The sequence below is a fragment of the Pan troglodytes genome, chromosome 3 (assembly GCF_028858775.2).
Source record: "Pan troglodytes isolate AG18354 chromosome 3, NHGRI_mPanTro3-v2.0_pri, whole genome shotgun sequence".
Taxonomy (NCBI): Eukaryota; Metazoa; Chordata; class Mammalia; order Primates; family Hominidae; genus Pan; species Pan troglodytes.
The window spans coordinates 168,422,659-168,435,729 of NC_072401.2; the positions used below are offsets into that span (position 1 = coordinate 168,422,659).

At 32.2% G+C, this 13,071-nt stretch overlaps 1 protein-coding gene across 4 annotated transcripts in view; it reads right to left on the reverse strand.

Annotated features, from left to right (window-relative positions):
- Positions 1–13,071, reverse strand: part of SPOCK3 (SPARC (osteonectin), cwcv and kazal like domains proteoglycan 3) — a 510,259-nt gene that overhangs the window by 49,044 nt on the left and 448,144 nt on the right. For all 4 annotated transcript variants that reach the window (XM_054683476.2, XM_054683477.2, XM_001151431.5 and 1 more), the window contains one exon: positions 11,910–12,029. In XM_054683476.2, coding sequence (XP_054539451.1) covers positions 11,910–12,029 — 120 coding nt within the window. The remainder of the gene's footprint in view (positions 1–11,909; positions 12,030–13,071) is intronic.

Below are 13,071 nucleotides of genomic sequence, written 5' to 3' on the forward strand. Positions count from 1 at the left end.
AAGCTAATAAGAAAAATTCAATTTATATTTTCAGTGAATTGCTAAAGGCTGAGTGTAGGCTAAAATGACAGTAAATAACCTCTGGAAACCATAAAAAAAAGAAGAATTCATAAACATTGACAGACATGACTCCAGGATCTCAGAGTGTACTCTCAAAGAAGACTTAGGGCAAGATAAGGGACCCAAGAAACTACCTGAGAAGCAGAAGCTGCTGTGGGAAAGGTATGAACTCCCAACCACATCCATCTTCCCTACATACCTTATGGAAGAAAACCTTAAATTCCTAGGGGTAAGCCCAATATCCTGTCACTCTCTAGATATAGGTGAGGATCCCTTGCACCAAAGGAAAAGAGTTAAAAACACAGCTGTACCTGGGAAAGGATCAGGAGAATATCCTGAGTATAGACCATTAAAGAACCTCTTCCACTAAGGGGGCAATAGGATTTCTGAGAAAGTCCTACCTTTGAGATTCAGATACACAGTATCTTCCTAAAGCTGTAGCTTAACAAAAATATGAAGGAATGCTCTCACTACCAGAGCAGCAAATGTTGCTTAAGAAGTGCCAACCTTCTATCAATGGTGGAGGGGTACAATCAAGAAGGGGGACCCTCTCTGAGGCTCAGTTGCAAAGGAAAAATCAAGAAACAAGTGGAGAAAAAGGCTGTGGCAAGCCAGTCTCACGCTAAGCACAAGGCAACGCTATAGTTACTTGAAGCCTGAGATGCAGTGAGGATAACAAGAAAAAAACCAAAGCCAAAACTTAGTTTAATTTTCAGAATAGACTGGCTCAACTGCCGTACTAAAAGCCATGCAAAAGAAGAGGCATCACTAATTCCAGGCACAAATGTTATTTACATCCATCTCTACTGTTCTACACAATACATCCAGTTTTAACCAAAAAAAGAGACCTGTATAAAAGGAAGAAGAAAATAAACCGACAATAAACACTGCCAAGAGACAAAGCACTTGATAGAACCAGATTAGAAATAACAGATGTAGACATAATCAGAGAAATACTTTAAAATTACAATGATTAATAAGTTAAAGGCTGTAGTATAAATGGCGAACACTTGCATTAAAACTAGAGATGGAAACTATAGGAAAGAAACAAATACAATTGTTTGGGAGGAGGAGGCAGAGGATGATAAGGAGAAAGAGAAGAAAATAAAACAGAGGAGGAGGAGGAGGAAGAGAGAAGACAAAGGAGGAAGAAGAAGAAGGTGAAAAGGAGTAGGAGGAAAACAGAACATAATAGAGCTGTGGTTATTATCAAACAATCTAAGAGAGAAGTAATTAAAATGTCAGAAGAAGAAGAAAGAGAAAAATGGGGTCGAAGAATATTTCAATGATTAATTTAGAATTCTCCAAAATTAATGAAAGACATCAAACCACAGAGATAAGAATCTTAGAGAACACTAAACAGAATAAACACCAATCAAACAAAGAGATAAACAAACAAAATCTAGATGCACCATCGTCAAACTGTTTAAAGAGTGATGAGGAGAAACATCTCTAAAATAGATACATATTTCATCAGAGTAGTAAAGAAAATAGCGGATTTGTCAGCTGAAACCCACAAGCCAGAAACAGCGGCATGACAGGGGTAACATGCTGAAACAAAACAAAACAAAACACAAAGCTCTCAACCCAGTATACTTTACCCAGTGAAAATATATTTTAAAAAAGAAAGATGAATATTTTTTAAGTTTTCTGGATATATAATATCTTTACACATTTATGGGATATGTGATATTTGGATACAAATATACAACAAATAATGACCAAATCAGGGTAATTGGAGTATCTGTCATCTCAAACATTTATCACTTCTTTGTTTTGGGAACATTCCAAGTCCCCTTCTCTAGTTATTTTGAAACATATGAAACACACAATAAATTACAGTTTACTATAGTTCCTCCACTGTACTATCAAACATGAGATCTTATTACTTTTTATTTGTTTTTGTACCCATTAACCAACATACATCACATAATGATAAAGAGTTCAACAAGAAGATACAGTAACCCTAAATGTATAATGTATCTTAAAAGAGTCTCCAGAATACCTGAGAAAAAATCTAATAGAACTGAACAGAGAAATAGACAATTACATCTGAAAACATCAACGCTGTTCTAAAAGTACTCACTAAAGTAAGTAGATAGAAAAAGAGTAAGGGTATAGATCTGAAAATCATTGTCAACAAACTTGGCATAATTTATATTGACAGAATCGTCCAACAAATAACAACAGAATACATGTTCCTTTTATGTGCAGATGGGACATATTCTGGGCCATAAAATAGACCTCAACAAATTTAAAGAACTAAAGTCATTCAAAGTCTGATACTGAAACTAACCAGAATTACAGTAGAAATCAATAATAGAAAGAAATATGAAAAAATAGGTAGCATTTAAAAAGAAAATGCAAGCATAAGAATAAACATAAATTAGCTGTAAATATATTATTTTTAATTCAATAAGGGTACATAATTTATTGCCAGAATCTGAGCTCACATTAATAAATTGTAAATAGGTTTAAAGATTTAAGTGCAAAAAATATATACATTAGGAGAATATACAAATCAGTATTTTTGTGAGAAAGACTTTCTTAAAGAACATGAACTAAGAGATATTCTAAAGTCAAAATAGAAAGGATGTAGTGAGAAAATATTTGCAACACAATGAAATGTTAACAGGTTAAAATAAACAGTAATAATAAGCAAGCTGGCACATACTGTGCATAGTATGAGCTTATATTTGCTAAAAATAGGTCTGTTTCTGTAAGCACATATCTTTGTATGAAAATGAAGTAGATTTGGTGGGGCATGGTGGCTCACTCCTGTAGTCCCAGAACTTTGGGAGGCCGAGGTGAGTGCATCACTTGAGGTAAGGATTTCAAGACCAGTCTGGCCAACATGGCAAAACCCTGTCTCTACTAAAAATACAAAATTTAGCCAGGCATGGTGGCACATGCCTGTAATCCCAGCTACTTGGGAGGGTGAGGCAGGAGAATTGCTTGAACCTGGGAGGTGGTGGTTGCAGTGAGCTGAGATCATGCCACTGCACTCCAGCATGGGCAACAGAACGAGAGTCTGTCTAAAAAAAAAGAAAGCAGTATTGGAAAATCATATAACTCAGGCTGCTAACATTTTCTACCTCATGAAAAAAGGGAATGAATGGAGTTGGTGAGAAGATATTCTCTTAATATACCTCCACGTGTTATTTTTAAAAAAAAAGCATGCATTACTTGCGCAATCAAAATACAAAATATAAAAATAAAGAAAATGGAAAATATACAATGTTATATGGATTCTTCCTTGCTGTGATATGTTGAAAATCATTTAACACTCATTAATGTCTCAAAGGAATCATCATAAAATTAATAGCTTTCGTATTGGCTAGCATATGGTTCAAGGACTGCAGTCCTTGATGTTTTCTCACTAAACAACCCCAAATAATTTTTTTCTTAGTTATTTTACTTGTTTTTATGTATACTTTTTCTATTGGTTTTAACTATCACTTCTTGATGCTTTTAAGACACCTGTTTTGCAAACATTCAAGGATTTTATATATTACTCAACTGGCATTGGAGTAAAGTTTAACAGGAATAATGTTTACAATGGACTATAATTGACTAAATATATGTGGTAACATAAAATTTTCTGTTTTGTTTTATTTTTCTGCAGATTTCTTAACCTTTTCATTGTTTTTTTTTGGGGGGGGTGTTGTTTCATTTTGAGTAGGTTCTGATAGTTCAGATGACTGGCTAAAATTGCTTAACACCCTACATGGCTTTATTTTGAAATTAAATATTTACATTATTGAAAACAGAATGTAATAAAGTTGACAACATTTCATTCACCCAGTGAGAAATGTTAAAAAATAGCCAATGCTGATAGCAATTGCCATTGTTTGGAATAATACAGTTCCTAAAGAATAAAGGATAACCAAAAGTTTGGTTCCTAGCAGATCCAATGCGGTAATTTCTCAGGACACGATAATGTAACAAAATAATTTTACTGCAGTACATCAATCACTTAGTACTTTTATTTTATAGCAATACTTTTAAACTACATGTGATTACATTAATTTAGCTATATATGAATCATATAATTTCAGCAAAATTAAAATATACAAATCTTAAGACAATACCTTAGTAATACTTAAGCATATAATTAAATTTTATTATAAGGAGTTAAGAGTCTACAGAATAAAAGAGAATAAAATGCCAGATGTCTCAATAATTAGAACCAAAATAAGCAATGATATGGATCTCTCATTTTATTACTTGAAATAAGAAAATTTATCTAATCTTCTCAAATATTTTGTTTTCAAAAGATGAAGTCTCCTGCTATACCTAGAAGACTCCTAATTACATTAAAATGTGGCATTCTTTTAAACCATCTGATTCCAAATTCAGTCTTTCTCTTAATGTGAAGACAGCATGACATAAAGTGAGCAGTATCTTGGTAAGAAATTAGAATGTATTCATTTACCCTGAAGGTTTACGTAATTCTATCATTTTCTCTGACTGAGGAGAACATTTGGCTTGTAGGAAAGCAGATATAAGACATTATCTTAATCTTAGTCAGACTTTGCTAATCTGGGGATTTTGCATATGATGCTAACGTCCTGATGCTCTCCAAATTGTTAAAGGGAAAATTAGTACAATGTCACTTTCAAGAATTATATATTCTCAATTGCAGCCATATTTTTAAAAGCCTGGGTATAGTATTTCAGCTATGTAATTTTTGGAGATTTAAATAATAAAACAAAATCAAGGTATCTTGATAATAGTAAGCACAACATATTCTTATTGAATAAAGCATCAACAAGCATTTTCATGCTAATGATAATAGGATGAGAGGCTAAATAGTTGCATTTCCTTCAACTTCTTATCGTGAAACACATTTTAAGATTTTTACCATCTTAGTTACTTTTCTATGATCATTCCTTTGTTTTTCAGTGATAGCTCTAAAGTAAATACAAACAAAATGTATTCAAGAAGCCTGACTTTATAAAATAAAAATTAGGTGTCGATTGTTAAAAAATAATGACAGACTGTATAAACACTATTTTTTAAAGCTATGACATTTTTGACCATTTTGTCAACTCAAATCATTTAGCTATGAAATATTTACACTGTCCAAGATTCAAGTAAAATACAATTCTTGAGTAATGACTGTGGAATTCTTTATGCAAATGCTGTAATACAATTTGGTTGATTAAAATCTCAGATTACTATCATAATGTGTTTAAGAGTTAAGTACAATTACTAAAATAGCTACTAAAAAGACTATATATTTCATTATATTTTAAATGTTAACTAATGCAAAACATATAGCAATGTTGATTTGATTTGATGGTATGTGAGGCTAGAAAATCCCCCTTTTTTATAGAACTATATTCCACTTTCAAGGTTCATTGACTTTTTTGAAAAAGCAAAATATCTTTCCATTTAAATTTCATTAAGATTTTACCCTTTTAATCCAATTCTGCTATCATCAGAATCTTGCCCTTTTGGAAACTATGTTATGTAGAAAATATAAGCAAGCAGCTACAGGCTAATTTATCACTCTTCTGAAGTTAGGACATTGTCTAGGTAACAATTTGTGATTAGACTTTTTGGTTTGTTCGTTTAACAAATTGTTATTGAGTCCCTACCATATGCCAAGGCCTTTTCTAGTGCCTGCAGGTTCTACAGTGGAAAACTATTGACCTTAGAGTGCTTATATTTTATTTGGAAGAGAGAGAAAATAAACTAGTAAACATTCATATATCAGGTAGCAATATTTGCTAGAAAGAATAATGAAGCAGCATAAAGAAGAGGTGAATGCTCTGGGGTGCTGTTGCTATTTTAGATGGGGTGGAAGGGAAGGCACCTAGTGAGGAATGTTTGGGCAACAAGCTGGATGAAGTGAGGGAGCGAGCCATACAGATACCTGGGGGAAGAGTGTTCTAGGACAAGTAAAAGACAGATATGAAGGATGTGCCTTTACTATGAGGAATTATATTAATCAAAAATTCTATAACACTTTCTGGAAGTCACAGAGAAGTCAGCAGGCAATGGTTAGTCCCTAAGAGTAATCTGTACTCACAGTTTGTAGCAATCTGGCTTATGATTAGGAAACAAATGAAGTTAGAGAGTATGCTACCCTTCTGCACTCAGCGTACGGATCACTAGCCGCCATGCAGTTAGGATATAAATACTAAGAATGAGATTATGATCCTGGATCATGAGATTAGGAAAAAGAGAAAAAAATATTATGGCTTAATTTGTATTCTTACCTATTATAACACAACTGGGAAATTAAACACAAATAAAAGGTATGTGATACTCAGGGAAAGAAAATAGGTTAAAGTCTAAAGACTAACTTAAATATAACAAGTAGTCAATTCTTAGATGACTTATATCAGGTTGACCTCTAAAAACTATTGTTTTGTAGTTCCAAAATTGGTAATTTCATAAGGTTCAACTTAATATTTGTAATGATGCTCAACAATGTTTGGCAAAGCATTGGCCCTTGTCGTGGCCACTATTTGCAGCCAACTTTACTGGATTGTACCTATGGCCTTTATTGCCCTATATTTGGGGTTGGAAAAATCACGTATCTAAGACTTTGCAGTGAAATGGAGTGCTGAATTTTTAAGATTATTTAAGGAGATAAAGTATTGACAAAGAAGACACATGTTAGCATCCCTTCTGCTTTCTCCTCCTGTGTGCCAAGCAGCTCAGCACCAGCTCAGATGCACTTCTTGAAGTCATTCATTAACTTTCCACTTGTATGCTAGTCTTTAAAGTTAGACCAAACAGATGTAAATATTGAGAATTAGTTTTTAAGAAACTATATATTCTATTCACACGTATTCTAATATTATAGAAAACAAGCTCTATGGTATTTCTAGATAGTAAAAATGACCATTTTAATGAACATTACATTAATAATTTAAATGTAATTGGAGATACAGATTCATCAAAAGACAAAGATCTAAGTCAAAGGTAATATTGTACACATTAAACAATAGATATTAGCATTTAAGCATTCTTCTTTGTACAACCAGAAAAACGTGTGATTTGTCCCTCTCTTGCATGTTTGCACATAATATCACTATTTTGACACTAAATATAAACAAGCACAAAATACTTTGTAAGTAATAACTAATAAAAATAGAGATTGCTGTTAGAAGAAACAGGTGATTTGGTTAATTTTCTGATTTTAATTACTATTCAAGAATATATAGTTCTATTCACTAAGCATCAATAACAAATAATTTTAAAATTAAGTAAAATCATAAAATAAACAACATTTAATAAAAAACACAAACAAGCGTTTTTATACATTATTATGCAGGCCTACTGTGACGTTTTCTATATGAAAATGGAATGATTAGGCATAGGGTTACTAAGAATAACTCTGTTTTAAAAATTCAATTCACGTAATTTTAAAAAGACTGGCGAAAATGACTGGTTTTATATTATTTAATAAAACATAGCTATGATTCTAGTGTTATCGGCATTAAATATAACATAGCTTACATTATTATTCTATTTGGATATATTTTTCCTAAACATATATAGGTATACTGATGCAATTGTTAGCATTATATCTACTAAGTGTTTGAGATTGTAAAAAACATAAATTTGGCCAGGAGCAGTGGCTCATACCTGTAATCCCAGCACTTGGGGAGGCTGAGGTGGGCGGATCACCTGAGGTCAGGAGTTTGAGACTGGCCTGGCCAACATGGTGAAACCCCGTCTTCACTAAAAATACAAAAGTTAGCTGGTGTGGTGGCACACACCAGTAATCCCAGCTATTTGTGAAGCTGAGGCAGGATAATTGCTTGAATCCAGGAGGCGGATGTTGCAGTGAGCTGAGATGGCACCACTGCAGTCCAGCTTGGGTAACAGAGTGAGACTCCATTTAAAAACAAACAAACAAACAAAAAACCCAGAAACCCTAAATTTGTTTTTAACCAAATTAAATCATGTAGATGACAAGCTTTATTTCAACAGTAATTATGTTTTTTAATAAAGCCAACTTAAAAAAATCTCCAAGAACTTTTGGTAATTTAAAATAGATATATATTAGATTAAGTTAGTTAATAGGTATTCCTTAATCAATATCTAATCTAATATCTAGATCATTCTTAAAAAGATAAAACACAAAAGCATGCTTTGTAATTTATATACTTTTTATCTCTTATTTTTATAGTTTAGAGAAGCTGCATATACTTTGCTCTGTTAATAAACATGTTCATTCTTGCCACATTAAAATGATATACTATAAAGAAGTATATGAATATTAAAAATGTATAAAATTTATATTCATAATATCTGCTTATTTACTACAAAATGCTGACAAACCTTACAATTATCCACCTCATAATTATAGCTATAAAGTGAAAATTATTATAACAAAAAATTATAAATGATTTTCTTAGGAAAAATCATGACATAAGGCAACTTTGTAAACAAGATATACAAGACTTTTTTTAAAAAAATATAGTGCTATCTTAATAGAAAATGACTAATCATCCCAAAAATGTGTAAAAAATGAATAAAATGTAAAAAGTATAAAAGATTCATGAAAAACATTTTTTCATCATCAATGCTGGCTAATTTTTAAAAGATTTCTTATAAGATTTTTAACAATAGTATCAAATATTATACTGATGCAAACCCAAAATTTGATTTTTCTCTCCTTATTAAAATGACACAATGTTATGGGATTTTTTGTCTGCTATAAATAAGAGATTGTAAAATACATTTTTATTTGGCTTCAGTATAAAATGCCTGAAGACAAACATTCTATATCTTATCAGAATATTTTTCTCTGCCTTATGTTGACTTAACCACATCCTTAATTATTAAAAATACAAAAACTTGCCGGGTGCGGTGGCTCACCCCTGTAATCCCACCACTTTGGGAAGCCGAGGCGGGCAGATCACCTGAGGTCAGGAGTTCAAAACCAGCCTGACCAACATGGAGAAACCCCATCTCTACTAAAAATACAAAATAACCCGGGCGTGGTGACGCATGCCTGTAATCCCAGCTACTCGAGAGGTTAAGGTAGGAGAATCGCCTGAACACTGGAGGGAGAGGTTGCAATGAGCTGAGATCATGCCATTGCACTCTAGCCTGGGCAACAAGAGCGAAACGCTGTCTCAAAAAAAGATAAAAACCAAAACCAAAACCAAAAACAAAAACACCCCAACATTTGCTCACTGTCATATTAAAAAATCAAAACCAAACTATGGGTTTTCACAAGAAAGACACTTAAATGAATATAATAAAGAAAAGCTGATCAAAGTTTTTAACAAAGATATTAAACAAATGTGATAAAATGGAATGTAGGGGTGATAACATTAATATCAGATAAGTTGAAAACTGTGCTTTTTAGTTCCCCCCATTTTTTAATGTTCAAATTCACTACTAATAAATAAAATACAAATTTAATTAACAATGAAATATAATGGCATATTCATCAGAATGGAAAAGTTAAAATGAATGGTAATATTTTTTGCTATTAGGGATGCTGGGAAAAGTTAACTCTCATGTCTTGCTGGTAAAAATGCAAAATGCCGTAAGCTTTTTACAAAGCAGTCTGGCAATATCTATTATCTTATGTAATTTAAAATGCATGCACATTTTGACTCATTGCTTCCACTGCTTGTAATCTTTCTCACAGAAATAAAAGCATAAAAATTGACTACAGTAATAACTGTCATGATGAAAATAATGAATATTATCAATAATCATTCCTAGGGCACTAATTGAGTGACTAAACTATGGTATGGGTACACAATGTAGTATATTGATTGCTTCTTTGCTTCATTCATTCATTAACTCCTTTCAGTTTTATTTAGTGAATAGTATATGTCAAACTCTATCCTAGGTTCTGGAAATACAGTGGTGAATAAAGACCTCTTACTACATTGAGTTTAAGTACTCTGGTTGGGAGAGAGACAGAGACATTTAAATAAACAAGTAGATTATCACTATATTAGATCTGATAAATGCTCTGAAGGGAAAATAAAAATAGAAAGGAGATGGGAGTCTGATATTGGAGGGCTGGTTCACAAATTAAATAAGATAAACCCAAAGAAGGATTCACCCATAGGGTGCACAGATCTGAGGAGCTGAGGGAGCCGAGGGAGCCAGCCATTTCTTGTCTGTGGATTTGTCATGCCTATTCTAATGGATAACTTCCCTTTGGAAATTTTTTTCTAGCTGGTCTCTGACTCCTTCAAGCAGTATACATAATCCTGTGGCCCACTTTTTCCGATCCTGTCCAAAGATATTCAACTCTAAAGAAGTTTCTTATAATTAATCTACTACCTTTAGAGAGTCTCATGGAATTTATTGACACATGGAATTTATTGACAGAAAAAGCTAGAAAGGAAAATATTTGTGAATGTGTACAATTACCCAGGCACCTTGCTGAGTGTTGCAAATGTTCTTCATTATCTATCTCCATATCTGGAAGTGCGCATCAGTCTGAACTCAAGCTTAGGTTAAAGGAGAAATTTTAGCGCAAGCAATAAAAATGTTCATCTATGAATATTGGGAGTGGATATGAATTTTAAAAACAGGTGTGAACATGAATCTTTAAAAAATCAATATGTAAGGGTATGGAAGAAACCTTCTCCCCACTCCAGACATCTTTTCTTCATAAATACAGAGGCAAATATACTGAATCATTATTTCTATTAGGCAAGTTAAAGCTCAAAGGCATCAAAATATTTACATTTGCCAAAAAATTAACCAATAAATCCAGAGATAAGCCTGAGGAACTCTTCTATAGGAAATGAAAAATACTACAATTTCTTCATGAAATTCATAAAAAGAAATATATGGATAGTCATTACGCATTCAAAGACAATTACTAATCTAAAAGTAATGGCTTAATTGCACTTCTGCATTAAATCATTTCACTATGTAAATTAGATTCATAACTAAAATAGATTGGAATTGTAGAAAATTCCTTAATGTGAAAAAAATAAATAAGGCATTTTAGGAATCTACAGAGGATTATCTTACTACACCATTTTGTTAGAAACTGCACTTTGAGGGTAGCAGGTGAGAGTGGATGGATCACATCAGGATAGGCGATGAATGTCACACATCTGGCTCTTCTTTGTCAGCCAAGAGATGTGGCTTGTAATTGCTACTCCTTCCCCTTTTCTTGTGTTTTGGAGCACATGCTTCAATCTTTGAAAGATTCAGCCCGTGTTTCGATATCCTTTTACATGCATTACATGATAAACACATTTTTATACAAATGAAAATAATATAAAATGAAAAGTTTATAAAATTATTCATAACAAGTACCCTATTTCAATTTGTATTTCTTATTTCCAAGGAATTAAAAAAACTTTTAGAGAATTATACTGATAATTAAAAAAAATTGTAAGAGGTATATGGCTCCTTTTTTTCCTTCTGTGTTTTACTTATTTAATTTGCAGATATCCTCTCTTGTCTACTGATCCATTTCACACAGGGTCAAAATAGAGACACCAGCAAAGCAGTCTTGGAAAGGCTACCATATGGGGGAGTTCTGTTGTATTCTTTAAAAATCTAAGTACTCCAATTTTTTACCTTTATTTTCTGTGTTGTTCTACTCTTTACCACCTTAATAAAACACTGAAGAATATTCCCATTGTTTCTATTCTACTGAAAGCTAAACACCCTCTGAGGAGACATTCCCTTTTCCTCCAATCAGAGTTGTCCCAAATGCCTTATTTCCTTGCAAAATAATACAGGTGTTCTTGGAAGTAATGATGTTCTGATTTTTATTCAGTATATATGCAGTGAATAAATACTGAAATATGTATTTTGTTCTAAGTGGTTCATTGGAAATAAAACTTCATAACAGATACAGTAGCAATGATCAAATTTAGAAATCTTACTGCTTCTCTCAGGCCTCAGCAATGTTTTTGTCTTCTTGTTTTGACTTCCACTTTCATGAAGGGCCTTGAACCAGTCCCGCAATCTGTTTGCCACTTCCCTGAACTCCAGGTCACTGCATGCTAAAAACAGAGAAACAACACAAGTCTTGAATAATATCTTAGTATAATGTTAGTGCTATTTCTCTCATTAGTCCAATAAACTGAAAGGTAACAATGACTAAAAGAAAAAGGTGTGACTGCATTTCAGCTTTTTCAAAGTTAAATATATGCTTTAAAATAAGATGTAATATGACAAAAACATTTTACTCAATAAAGAAGTATTATTAGTGGAATTCTACTTGCGCTCTTAATTAGAATATGACACTTGGAGGATTTGTATTGGTAACATCACAAAAATTGAGTCATAATATTTATGTCATAAATACTTTTTTATGCTGGGGTGATAGGTTATCAGAGAAAATAAAGGGTTGAAAATCCAAAATGATCATTATACATTTATTGTTGGCCATACCTCTTGTAAGATGTCACAATTTATAATTCTTTATTCATATACTCAGTATATGTAGGAATGCACTATTATAAATATATACTGTTCCTATTTGATTTAATGCTATATATTTGTTAAGCACAGAAAAGAAACAGCTATATAACTTGTGATTAGGAAAAAACTATAAAATATTTAAGAAAGTACTATAATGTTTCTATTGGAAAAAAGATTGTACTGGCAAACTTTGACATTTGGAACTAAAGTAACTTCCTCTTTGTTTTTTAAAGATATCATTATTTATCAACAATTATATTCTTTAAAAATAGTTTATGCAACAAGCAGTTAGCAGAATATATTATGTGTGTGTGACTGGCTTAAAATATAGCATTCAAATTTAGTAATTTACTGCAAAAATATTTTGAAAATATATTTTGAAAGCCACTAATTTACATTGTTTAGAGGACGTTGTTACTGCAGACCAATCCCCTGTGCATGCTGTAAATGTGCAATTTCCTCAACTAACAAGTAATTCATGCTAATACTCATTTGTCCATTTGATTAAAAATTATGCAATTATAGTATGTTTTATTACATTTAATATATACCATATACATTATATTATATGTATCATAAATAACATAATGTAATGTAATTGGATGTAATACCATCCCAGAC